General features: G+C 42.9%; 1 protein-coding gene across 1 annotated transcript in view; it reads right to left on the bottom strand.

Moving 5' to 3' along the window:
• Nucleotides 1-8598, bottom strand: part of rev3l.L (REV3 like, DNA directed polymerase zeta catalytic subunit L homeolog) — a 105794-nt gene extending 97196 nt beyond the window's left edge. The window contains 1 exon segment of the mRNA NM_001170448.1: nt 7886-8598. Within this exon segment, the coding sequence (NP_001163919.1) occupies nt 7886-8024 (139 nt within the window). The 5' untranslated portion in view covers nt 8025-8598.
• Nucleotides 8599-14050: the final 5452 nt, after the last annotated feature.

Here is a 14050-nt window from a genome sequence, read left to right as displayed (position 1 = left end):
CAGTCGTGCAGACACAAATAACCTTGGAGACAACAGCAGACATAGGAAAAGGGAGGAGAGAGAGCACAGCTTGCAGGTGATTCGACAGATCCTCCTTGATGATTAGCAGGCAAAGGCTTGTGTCTATAAGAGGTGCAACTCTGCATGCCCTCTGGGTAACACTACGCATGAAGGGAGGCGCTTCCCACCTCACTCACAGGCAGGTCATGTGAGGTCTCCCCACCATCTCTTTATAAATCCTGTTAGCAGTGCATGGAACGGCACAAAAGATGCTTTTTTCCCACTGTGTACTATCACAAGGAGCATTATGCACCCTCTCACAGCAAACTAACAATCATATATACATACAGTAAAAAGGATTCAGTGCCACGTCTACTTTATTGCTTGCTTCAACGCTATTGTCTCTAACTGACCACCATAATACACTATGGTTGCATTGGTTATTTGAGAGAAAGGTGGGACATAATAAGAAATCTGAATGCTTTAAAAAAAACAAAAACCAAAACACTGCAATGGTTTCAATGAAAATAAGTTAATACCTAAAGGAAATGTGTTATTTCAGCACCAACAATGAAATGTGTTTTGTTTCAAACATAATACAGGTTATTAAAAAATTATAGATTGCAAATACAGCAAACCATACAGTTATTCTGTGTACATTAACTTGGAAATACAGAATGGGTCTTGAGCATGCGCATAGCCCTACCTGACAAATGAAGTGTTTAAATCTAACCCAACATGTCTATCTAAAGATCATACACAAAAACATCTGCCCCTCTGCTCAGCCAATCGCTTGCCCCCGTTAACGAAGGGTCCTCTGAAGGTCAGCTTGGAATGGACCACATTAACAACTAGGGATGCACAGAATCCACTTTTTTAGATTCGGCCGAACCCCTGAATCGTTTGTGAAAGATTTGGCCGAATACCGAACCCGAATTTGCATCTGCAAATTAGGGGTGGGAAGGGGAAAACATTTTTTACTTCCTTGTTTTGTGAAAAAAAACTCGTGATTCTCTCCCTGGCCCTAATTTACATATGCAAATTAGGATTTGGATTCAGCCGAATCCGAATCATGCTTAAAAATGCCGAATCCTGGATTCGGTGCATCCCTATTAACAACCATGGACCACCTCACACAATGCCACTTTCAAGCCTGCCCAATAGATATGTGGCTAATTATCCACCAGAAAGGTCAATGAGCTGCCATATGCTGATCATATGCAAGCTCCAGTCTCAGCTTTCCAAATATTCTAAAGGTGGCTATACATTCACAGACTTACATAGTGGGTCTTCTGTGTCTAAAAGGAAAAATACTGAAACATTAGCCATACATAGGGATGAAGGTGTAGGTAATCGTTATGTTCATTTGGTACAACAGCCTGAAAAAGTAAAGAGGATATGCTGCTCTTCTTGTTCTATCAGCAAATAAACCCGCTGAAAAGATGCATTGGCAGAATACATTTTCAGCTTGGACATATCAATTGCGACCCAAAAGTATCACAGGACAACTTGTGGAAACTCGCCACACACAGTTGAGCATAAATGGTTGAAATTGGTCAAACTGCCAAATTGGGAAAGCTTTACCCCTATCATCTATATGATGGTACCCTCTGCTTGTCAGTATTCAGAACAATGTGCGAAGATGTGCTTCAGTTCCACTGCTTACTGTGAATGTTTTATTACATTTCAGCTCATGCTTCTCAATCTGACTGCGTGACTTGGTTTTAGAAATGCACATAGCTCTTCTGTTTCAAAACATTCTGAAATGATTAATTAAGGAACTGTATGCCAATAGAAGGTTACTGTTGGGGGTTGTGAGCATATTCACATTATTCCAAATACACATGTAAAGGCATATTGGTAAGGAATCTACCATACTGAAACCAGTTATCCAGAGCAGGCTAAAATACAGTTCTCCACACTTTGAAAAGACCCCCTATTAGGTTTCAAGCATTCCGAATCAGATATCCTATCTGCAAACCTACCATTTTAATCAAGTGCTGGCAGCAGAATTTCCATTTTACAGGCATTATAAATCTGACTGACTCACAAAAACAGATACTGTACACTCAGCCATACATGGTGGAATCTTTTCATTTTCTCCTTTTTTTTCCCCAGACTAAACAACTGTGTCTTTTGGTGCTCGGTAGTACGTAGGATAGCCAAAGAGTTCAGGATAATCTTCAGCACACATAGCTTATTAATATTTTAAAGGGGGAGGAAAAGTGGCAACACTGTAAACTTGACAAGTATATAATATTCGAGCAAAATTATGTTTATGATTAGCCTCTCAGAGTCACAACTTTAAATATGAAAAAAATAGAATGGGTTTATTATAGAGAACTAGAAGTTGTGAATGTTAAAGGGATCCTGTCATCAGAAAACCAGTTAAGTTAAGAAAATCAGTTAATAGTGCTACTCAAGCAGAATTCTGCACAGAAATCCATTTCTCAAAAGAGCAAATAGATTTTTTTATATTCATTTGTCATTTTGTCAATTTCCCAGCTGCCCCTGGTCATGTGACTTGTGCCTGCACTTTAGGAGAGAAATGCTTTCTGGCAGGCTGCTGTTTTTCCTTCTCAATGTAACTGAATGTGTCTCAGTGAGACATTGGTTTTTACTATTGAGTGCTGTTCTTAGAACTGCCAGGCAGCTGTTATCTTGTGTTAGGGAGCTGCTATCTGGTTACCTTCCCATTGTTCTTTTGTTTGGCTGCTGGGGGGGAAAGGGAGGGGGTGATATCACTCCAACTTGCAGTACAGCAGTAAAGAGTGATTGAAGTTTATCAGAGCACAAGTCACATGACTTGGGGCAGCTCGGAAATTGACAATATGTCTAGCCCCATGTCAGATTTGAAAATTGAATATAAAAAAAATCTGTTTGCTCTTTTTAGAAATGGATTTCAGTGCAGAATTCTGCTGGAGCAGCACTATTAACTAATTAATTTAAAAAAAAAAATGCATTTTCGCATTTCAGTATCCCTTTAAGACTTCATTTTTACATTTAAAAAAGGACTGTGAGACAGCATTTGTGACCTCCAAATATAAGGCCCCAGTATTAGAAATATAGACATTTGGGTTTTCCACTCAAAAGAGATTTTCAATCAGTGACCTTCAGCTAAAACATGGACCATCTTCCACTCTGGCACAGTTATTTCCACTCACCGATAGCTCATGTCTTTGTTACAGTCCATGACAGCGTGTACAAGACATAAACTTCCTAAAAGACTTGCATTCCGGAATGAGCGTGTCCCAGTTTCATATGCAGCTAGCCTGGCTGTCCTTGTAAGTTTGATCTTTTTTTAGTAACCCTTAATGCTGGGTTTATTTAGTAGCCCACAGTCCTGGTGTGGATATGTTTACCCTATAATCAAGATGAATGTCCAACATGAAGCCCTCCAGCAATTACTGGACCACCTCTCCTAATCAGCATTCTGCTAGGGAGTTGCATTTCAGCAACAGCTGTAGGGTCATACATGGTATGCAGTCCTGGTGTAAGTACCCAAGGTACTTACATTGCTTAGTCTGTTTTATAAACACAATCTATGCATCTGTAACGTCAATCTCTAACAGCAGCTATACATCTGTGTGACCATTTCTTGTGGTCACGGTCACATAAATGTTTCAGCTAAGATCATGCTCTGTGTTGTGTCATGTGCATAACTAGATCACACATATCTATACATGCCAACATTGGTTCTAGGGTGCATGCTCTGCCCCTGCTATGCAAAACAAAAGAAAAGCTATAAAGCAATCTTTATAAAGTCTCCTTTACTACATCCGCCAGATGTGGTTTACAAAATATAGTTAAGGGCATTTTGGTGTGAGGACAGTAGGGAAATAAAAAACAAATTGGGGTGTCAAATTGTTGGCCCCCAAGCAGTAACTAGAATCACTAAACTTTTCCTCAGCTGGCACGCAGAGGTACTTTTCTGAATAGTGCCACCATGTTTACCTACCACAGGTGTCCCTTAAAGGAGAACTAACCCCTAAAACTTAATAGGGCTAAAAATGCCATATATTATATACTGAACTTATTGCACCAGCCTAAAGTTTCAGCTTCAGCGCTGATTATTAAATTCTGATGCTAGTTGCACTGGTTTCTATGTTGCCATGTAGTAATTAATTATCTGTATTAATTACTAATCAGTCTTATATTGTGACATTTATATTCTATATATACTGTATATTATGAGGGCGTCCCTAAGCTCAGTAAGTGACAACAGCACAGAGCATGTGCAGTGAATCAGTAGAAAAGAAGATGGGGAGCTACTGGGGCATCTTCAGAGACACAGCTCTTAACTGCTTAAGGGCTGTGATTGCCTTGGGCTGATACAGAAGCACAAACTATAATGTACAACATTTCTAGCTTACTTCTTTAGTTGAGCTTTAGTTCTCCTTTAAGCTGCCTTGGTCTTGACACATGTGAAATATAGTATTTCTTGGAATCCACTGTACTACACACACATCCAGCTTAAAGGGCAAGTAAGTCCATCTTGGTGCTTTTTGCCTATAAGTCCACATACCCCATTACCAGCCATATAGCCTGTTTCAAACTGGATCCAAGTGATTGGGCCTATCAACACAAAATGCCTACACCACATTCAACTTAGCCAGATATTCTCATAATCAGTGTGTGCACAGCAGCACTGCATGCCTATTCAGTAATCCTGCACCAGTGCCTATTTGGGTCAGGGAAATGAGCAAGCACATACAGATCTATGAAGTGCATGGTGTTAGTTGCCATTCTTGGTATGCCCTGTGAGCTATGAGGAACATTTGGCTAATATAGTCACTATCAAACAAACAGAAAAAGGGCAGTAAAAGTGTGATATATCTGTTATAAGAAGGGCTTAAATTGGACACATCCTAAAAAAAATTAGCATTACTGTTCCTGTAATTCAGTGCAAGAAACACCTGGTTGTGCTGGGCTAAGTAACAAAGTACCCAGGACCTGTTAATTTTTAAGAGAAGAGGTACATTGGCCTTGAATTAAAAGTTCATTGATTATAGATTTTAGTTTAGAGTGTGCATACCAAATTGGTATCTTCAGTGGTTTTTACTTTCCTTCTCAAAATCCACATCCTTGCCAGCGTCTTTGATAATATGGCAAACCATGTAGAAGTCTATGTACTTAGTCCTGATGTGGTACACATAACAGACTGCCCAAATCTGGGAAAATGAGCCTCTAAAAGTAACCTATGGCAGACAATCAAATATTGGTTTCCTTGTTGCAGATGTAGCTGCCTAAACAAAGCAAACTGACTGCTATGGGTTTCTGGCCATTTTGTTTGCCAAACTGCAAATTGTTTGTGAATAAGCTCCAGTGTAGGCACACTGGAGCTTATTCACAAACAATTTGCAGTTTGGCAAACAAAATGGCTCACAACTATGAGCCTGACTCTTGACCAGACCACAATTAAAGCATCATCCAGACACATGAATGGATAGTTCAAATATAAATAGATAAGCTGCAGCTCATCGTTAGGGTAAGGGCACACCTAGCGATTCGGGGAGATTTAGTTGTCGACTAATCGCCTATTCTTTGGGGTGACTAAACTCTCTGAATGCCTTCCCTCTGTCTTGCACCGGCAATAATGAAAAGTTGCCTGCAGCATGGCACACAAGCCGCTTCATATTCCGAAGTCGCCCGAAGTTGCCTAACGAGTAAACTTCGGAATATGAAGCGCCAAGTGTACCATGCCGCAAGCGACTTTTCACTATAGCCGGCGCAAGACAGAAGTAAGGCGTTCGGGGAGATTAGTCACCCCAAAGAAGAGGCGACTAGTCACCAGGTGACTAAATCTCCCCGAAATCACCAGGTGTGCCCTTACACTTACAAGTACTTTTTTTGCTGGTTGTCCTGCGGGGGGGGGGGGGCTGTGTTAATCTCTCAATAGAATCAATCAGAAGAAGAGTTGAAGTGCACACTTGATAAAGTGCCTAGCCCAAAACATGTAGTGTTTTTCATGTCCCCAAATAAAATTTGCAGTCTAAAGCTGGCCATAGACGCAAAGATCCGATCGTACTAATCAACGTACGATCTGACTTTCCCATCTCCCGACCCTCCACTAACCATTCAGATCAAAGTCTTTACCATTCCGATCAAATAAGAACAGATCACCCAATGTTCTGCCCCTGACAGCAATCGTACGATACTTATGTCTGCCAAAAGCTAGTGACAGTCTCCCTCTGAAAATCAATACACGCAATACACGCAGAGATATTATCGGCAGGCGACAGAAATTTTCTAACCTGTCCGATCGACCAAACGACCGATCTCCGACAGACGAAAAATGTCGGGACTCTCCACACATGGTCCGAAAATCGTACGAATCCACGATTCGTACGATCGGATCTTTGCGTCTATGGCCAGTTTAAGACTACTGCTGTGGATTTGTCCTGCACTTCAACTCTTCTTCCGAATGACACATGAATGGATATCCATATACCCTGGAATGGCTCTGTCTTATGTGCCTGGAACAGACAATGTCACCCTGAATGGTGAACCCTGGGGCATCCTTTAACTCAGCCTGTATGCCTGATAATGGAGAAGGTGCCATAACCTAACTTGTGTTCCTGACCGTGGGGAAAATCTTTTGACCCAGCCGGTATGAGATAGACTCGCTAATCCAGGCCAAATGCCCTATGTGTAATGTCGGACTGGCCCACCGGGATACCAGGAAAACTCCCGGTGGGCCCAGGTGTCAGTGGGCCCTTGTGCTGCTAAAAATTTGGCCTATTTCCTGGCCATTTCCTATTTCTTTGAGAACAAAGAGGCTAAATAAATGGAATAATAGATTATAGCATGTAAAAATAGAGACTAGGAGAATAGAGGTTAAGTGAGGAGAAGAAAAATAATAGTACAGAGAGTGGGCCTCTGGTCTATGGTTCTTTGGTGGGCCCCTAGTCTAAGGTTTTTGGGTGGGTCCCTGGTGTCCCAGTCCGACACTGCCTATGTGTCCAAATCTAAAACGGCCAGTTTTCTAAATCGTGTTTAACCTAGAGTGATCCATGGACAAGACTGTGTGAAATCCTTGATGATGGCCAATGCACTGCCCCATAGCCAGATCATGTCCCAGACTGCACATGTTGTGCTCAGTGTCAGAGCCTATATACCTGATCTGGTTTAGGTCCTTGGTTTTACTCAAAGAAGGCACATGTACTTGAACATGCCAATGTATCATTTTGGCCCAAGTTAGCCCATGTCACACTGTGTATAACAAATCCTGTCAAGGCCCTAGGTCAGAATGCCACATGTGGTCATCAGGGGCAATCCTGGCCCCTCCACCGCCTGAGGCAGCAGCAGTTGCTACCGCCCCTCCTCCCCAGTTTGCTTACCTTTTTGCGCCTGAGGGGGTCCACGAGGGCGGCAGAGAGGGCCAGTACGCTAGCGCATCCACTTTGAAAACATGAAATGTGGCACTTAAAGTAAAAGGAGCGGCATTTTGCCGCCACTGGTACCTAGTGGGGCGCTGCTGCCTGAGGCGAGAGCCTCAACTTGCTTCATTGGCAAAGCGCCCCTGGTGGTCATAGATTGTTTCCCTGACCCAGTCTATGTATGACTGCAGATAGTCCCATCACACAGCTGTGTTGCTAGTCCTAGAATAGCCTACTTACCATATCTAGGTGCCTGAACTAGGACAGGCCATATAACAGGCTGTGTGCATAATGCTGAAATTATTCTTGTGCTGTGTACCTCACACTGAGACAAAGCTTGTCCAGTGTGTGTGCTTTAACCTGTGTTGCCCATGTGTAGCAGACCCAGGGGTAGTCTGTGTAGCAGTTTGTGAGCCTGGCCCTGGTGTGCCCCATGTCTTTGCTAGCCTGACTCTAGGGATCTGTGCCATGTCTCACAAAGCAAAAGGAATGTGTCAGTTTCTCACCTGCAGGGGTGGCTCCGAACACCCTCACCACTGGCACTCTCCTCACCGGACTGTCTCTGAAGTGGGACCTTGTTACATCCAGCCCTGGCAACGGGGCAGCCAAATAATAATCCGCCGTGACAAGGCGCAGCGAGAACATCTTGTCTGGAGCAGTGGGGGCTCCCACAACCCCCTGGTAGCAGGATCTCCGCTTCCTCTAGACTTCCCCCGCTACAGACAGGAAGATGTGTCTGCAACCCGGAGACTTCCCCGCGCACAGGGACCGCCCAGCAGCAGCAGCTCAGTAAATATGTGTGCGACGTGAGGCTGGGAGCAAGCGTGTGCCGGCGGGGCTGCCTACGGGTAATACGTGTCTGGTGGCCCCAGTTTGGGCAGCACTTGCTGTACATACACATATGTCTGTGGGACAAACACGTCTCTGGCAATAAATGTTCGTGCCTACGTAGCGCAAATCTTACATGCCCTTCTCTATCTCCCAGGCATATGTACAAACACAATGTCCATGTATGTCTTTCCTGTCATACTATCTACATAGCGCGCAAACGCCTGCTCCCTCCCCCAATGGAAATGGCTTGCCATATAAATACACATATGGAGGGGGCTTTACGCACTGTCTCTCAGCGCTGACTATCCGTGGCCACAATCACTTTCTGCCCCCCACCCGGAACCTCATGACGGGAGCGCGCTCTCCAGTCGGTCAGCGTGACTTTGCCCTACGGTCAGGCTCGGGCTGCGACGGGCGCAGCTGTTGTTGCCATGATGGTGACGACACTGCGAGGGAGCGTGAGAGGGAGAGAGTGGGCGTGGCTTGATTGCGTGCCCCTGCACAAGGTGGGGGACTGGGAGAGGGCAGTGCTCGGTTTCCCTGCCCGCTGTTGTTTGGACCGTAGTAATACACTGATTGCTTTCCACTCACAGGCAAAAGCGTAGCCTACAACTGTACAATGTACTTGTATGACTGCTCCCAGCGGCGGACAACTGACTGGGCGCCACAAAGGAGCCAGTTTTTGTATGTGTGTGACTGTGTGTGTGTATGAACACATTACATGTTATGACACAACAAATTAAGGGTTAAAATGGGGAAACATTTACTCGGTTGGTGGAAGCTGGTTTTGGAACAGGAGACAAGGGCCTTTTGAAAGGGACGTGGACCCAAAAATAAAATTTCTAACCACCTTTCCATTATACATAAATACATTACTGATGTCAAAAAGGTAATTGCCGTTGAAAGCAGTACTGCTCCCATAATGCCAGCTCCAGCCAAGAATCCATCCCCCCACAATGCCCTGCACGCGTCTTCAATCTGTCAATCAGCTAATTTGCTACATTGTTTCACTAGTCAGTCCCAGCAGTGCAAAGAATAGCCAGGGACAGACATATACTGCTTTCAATAGCAATTCCATTAACAAACAAGTTTAAAATTACCCTCTTATTGATACTTGGGGGAGGCCATTGGATGGGTGAACAATAGCTGTTGGTGTTGCACATCCAGTTTATGTGACTCAGGGTTAACAGGTTGATGGGTTTCCAGCCAAATTGGGCTACTTATTTAAAGCCCAGGTGGGTTTTGAAAGTACAAACTAGCCATGCTACAGATTTGGGTTACTTTTTTGGCCTTTGGTTGGTTTGTACTTGGGAAACCAGCCAAAGTTTTTTCTTGCCCTAATGTGCCAAGCCTGCCTCTCCCAATGCCTGTTGGGTAATGTAGTTTTGTTTAACAATTTGCCAACTGCCAAGTTTAATGTAAGACTACAGTCAGACCTGGATTTGTGGAAAGGCCACCTAGGCCCGGGCCTAGGACGGCAGGATTTTAGGGGGGCGGCATGCTGCCCAACCACACCCACATTGGTCCAGATGATGAAAATTTGCACGAAAAAAGGGGAGGGGACAGGGGCGACAAATTGCAGTGGGCCTTGGGGCGCCCACTATGTAAATCCGGCCCTGACTACAGTACTTGAGTAGAAGTCGGGAGTTACCAGATTTTGGGCTCTGTACCCCAGTATCCTGTCCCTCTTAAGCATTCTCGCATAATTACGGTGACTCTTCAATTTCAGACAATTTTGGGGCAAAAATCTGCTAGCCACCAAAATGTTTAGAGGTTTTACCAATATTTATTGAAATTGTAAATGAATTAGGGACTCGTGGGGCCCTATACCTCCTGGGCCCCTTTTGTACTTACACCCCTGGTGAAAGGACATCCCATTTTGCTTCATAGAAAAATTATCAAATCAGTGATAATTAGAAAAAGGCATATTTTCACAAATATTCATTTTTTTTTAGATTTTTTTTTCACTGCACACAGTGTCGGACTGGGATGCCAGGGGTCCACCAGAAAACCTTAGACTGTGGGCCCTTTTTCCAAACTATTATTCCTCCTCTCCTCACTCAACCTCTTTATTCTCCTAGTCTTTTATATCTGCTTAATATATTCTTCCATTATTAAGCATTTTTCCCATAAATAAATAGGGAATGACTATGAAATAGGCTAAATGTTTATAAGCATGAAGGCCCACTGACACCTGGGCCCACCGGGAGTTTTCCTGGTATCCCTGTGGGCCAGTCCAACACCGACTGCACATATTGTGCTACTTTTAAAGTGCCTTTTGGCTGGTTTTGTAGCTGAATTTGGCTGGTTTTGAAAATTAGACATGGAAACCCTGATGTGACTCATCCCTTAGATGGGGCCTTATGTCCTGCACTATCTGGGGCCTCCTCTTCTGTAACTGGCCAGCACATATTACATGCTAAGGCACAAAGGGATTATGTTTTGTGTGTGAACATTTTTCTTTGTTTTAGCCAGTCATTTATCTGTATAACACACACACACACACTCACGTAATCATATTTTTTATAGTGTGTAGAAGTATCATGCAACCAATATAGAAATCACCACAAACTGTAATGTTGGATATAATCTAATCTACTTGATGGGAATTTTAGAGCTTGACTAAACTGAAGTGGGTCATGAGGCCTAGAATAACATCCTTTATGTTTCTTAATGATTTACAGCTGCGGTGCAGCAGAGCTTATGGTATGTACATGGGGGCGTTGCATGTGCTGCTGAGCGGGGGGGGGGGGTCACATAGAAAAGCAAGCGCAAGTAAAGAGGGGAAGTACAAAGCTCATGTTCTTCCCTGTGTTAACTTTTCCCTGTATCCCTGCTGATACACAGCAATGGGGATAAATGATGCCTTATTTTACATACATTTTTATCCTAGGTAAATGTGCTACACTGCAGCAACACTTGTGTAAACATAACATATGCACAATCTGGAGGTGTCAGAAATCTGAATCTTCTTCAGCAGGCCAGTTGTTGGGGACTGGAAGGCAGAAGCCCCAGTGGAGATCCTTTCTATATTAGTGAGTTTTATAATGCAGCTTGTTGGCCTTAAAAGTCTTGCACTCTATGCTGGGGCCTTCATGAAGTTTCCACGTGTCCAGACATGTATTCCAGTCAGATGGGTAAACGCCTTTAGCTAAAAGGACAGTGGCTTAGAAAAGTTTAGTGTACAGACAGATGAGGAGATTAGTTGGCCATGAAAAATCTTCCCTACTGCTGGCAACTAATCTCCTGCAATTGCTTTCCTACCAGCAAAAATGTAAATCGCTAGTGGGAAAACATGCAGCACTTCATTTTTCGGATGTCACCCAAAGTTGCCTCATGAGGAAATCAAATTATGCTTAGAATAACTCATATGTGCGTATTCGTAAAGCTCAAATGTAAAATTTCGCTGCCAAGTTCATTTAGAAGTCAAGGGGAGTTGACTATAGCAATATCTAGTGCATTTTTTCAATATGTTTTTTTTTTAAATTTTTCAACCCATTGAAAATGATAGAGTAAAAATTCCAGCTAATCAAATGCTTTCATGATTTTTTTTATATCCAGGTGTCTCGTATTTGTTAAAGGGATACGGTCATTGGAAAACATGTTTTTTTCAAAACGCATCAGATAATAGTGCTGCTGCCGCAGAATTCTGCACTGAAATTCTTTCTCAAAAGAGCAAAAATATTTTCTTATATTTAATTTTAAAATCTGACATGGGGCTAGACATATTGTCAGTTTCCCAGCTGCCCCCATTCATGTGACTTGTGCTCTGATAAACTTCAATCACTCTTTACTGCTGTACTGCAAGTTGGAGTGATATCACCCCCCCTTCCCCCCCCCCAGCAGCCAAACAAAAGAACAGTGGGAAGGTAACCAGATAGCAGGTTCCTAACACAAGATAACAGCTCCCTGGTAGTTCTAAGAACATCACTCAATAGTAAAAATCCAGGTCCCACTGTGACACCTTCAGTTAAAGGAAAACTTTACCCCCAAAATGAATATTTAAGCAATAGTGCACAATTAATTCTTAAGAACCCACGGGGCGGCCCTTATTTTTTAAAATGGCAATTTTCTATCCAGGATTATTCAATGGCACATACTACTATAAAAAGTATATTATTATGAAAATGGTTTATTTACATGAAGCAGGGTTTAACACATGAGCTGTTTTATGCAATATCTTTTTATAGAGACCTACATTGTTCGGGGGCAGGGTATAGTTTTACTTTAAGGTTACTATCCTTACTATTTGACTTAATATTTTAAACATAAAAGCAGGTGGGTAGTTGGGAATGCTGTTGTACATACGTTTGTTATTCAGTAAAAACATGACAGTATTGTCAAACTGGTATGCACTGCAGCAGGCTGCAAATATGAAAGCTTTACTTTCTGCCCAAGTGGCAGTGTTAGTGTTAACATATTGAATAAATTATCTAGCAGACGTTCTGTCCCCATGGTGCTAGAGCACCAAATGTGGTGATACTGCTTACATTGTGCACAGTGCTTATTATTCACATGCTAAGGTTCTGCACTGAAGAGAAGGTGTTTGCCTTGTAAGGCAGCAGCTGTCATTAACAGAGTAATGTCTGGGAAATAATTCAGTTTTCCAGTTTCAGTCCTTATTTTATAGCAAAAAAGCAGTAAATTAATAATTCATTTCTTTACCATGTCTAACTCAAGTCTCAAAGATTTGATTGGACACTTATAGTCCTGCAACATCAGGGATGGATTCTTTAAAGGGGTTGTTCACCTTTAAATGAACTTTTAGGGGGTTATTTATTAAAACCCTAATGTTAAAATCTCAGAAAATGTGCGTTTTTTTTCACTAGAAAATGCACATTTTTAGAGGGTAAAAAAAAAACCTCACATTTTTCAAGATTTATTATATCCTGATGCTGCAAAAAAGCCTGAATCTGAAAATCCGCCATCTCGGACCTGTCAAGATCCTGTATAAGTCAATTGGAAATGCATCTACCGTATATACTCGAGTATAAGCCGAGTTTTTCAGCCCCCAAAATATGCTGAAAAACTCTACCTCGGCTTATACTCGGGTCAAGCGCAAAACGGTCGCCGGCGCCTAAGAATAGTCGCCGGCGTCCAAGAATAGTTGCCGGCGTCCAAGAATAGTCGCCGGCTTCCAAGAATAGTCTCCAAGAATATTCGCCGGCATCCAAGAATGGTCGCCGGCATCCAAAAAGGAGACGCCGGCACCTCTAATGGGAGCAGAAATCCTCAATTTTTTGATTGAAACTTACCAGAGGCTGCTGCATTTCTCACCCTAGGCTTATACTCGAGTCAATAAGCTTTCCCAGTTTTTGGAGGTACCTCGGCTTATACTCGGGACGGCTTATACTCGAGTATATACGGTATCTCAATTTGAAGTTTTTGCTGAAGGTCTTTGCTGGGTTTAGACAAAAACTCAAAAAATTAGAGCAAAGCCTGAAAAACTTGATCAATTTGGGAAAAAGCCAGAAAAAGTTGAGTGAATTGGGGTTTCACTCGATTTTATCGGGTTTTGAAGAAGAAAACCAGCACTTCGTCAGAAGAAGGGGCACGCCCACGAAACGTAACATTGCAATAAACACTCAGGGCTTTGCCCGCATGCATTGAGCTCTGAGTGCTGGTTTTCTTCTTCCTAACGTGTTTCATTAAGGGTTGCCGATCCCTTTCAACTGTGCACCGGGCCAGCTTTTACCGGAGAGGTCAGGGAGTGCTGGTGGGTTTTGGAACTTTATCGGGTTTTGCCACAAAATGATTGAATTCACTTTAAAAGTGAACCACCCCTTTAAGCAACATGGCTTGAGAAGGATACAATTTTTGCCATCTTTGTGCGTACAGTA

Source organism: Xenopus laevis, chromosome 5L, assembly GCF_017654675.1.
Source record: "Xenopus laevis strain J_2021 chromosome 5L, Xenopus_laevis_v10.1, whole genome shotgun sequence".
Classification (NCBI taxonomy): Eukaryota; Metazoa; Chordata; class Amphibia; order Anura; family Pipidae; genus Xenopus; species Xenopus laevis.
This window is presented reverse-complemented; position numbering and strand designations above follow the sequence as displayed.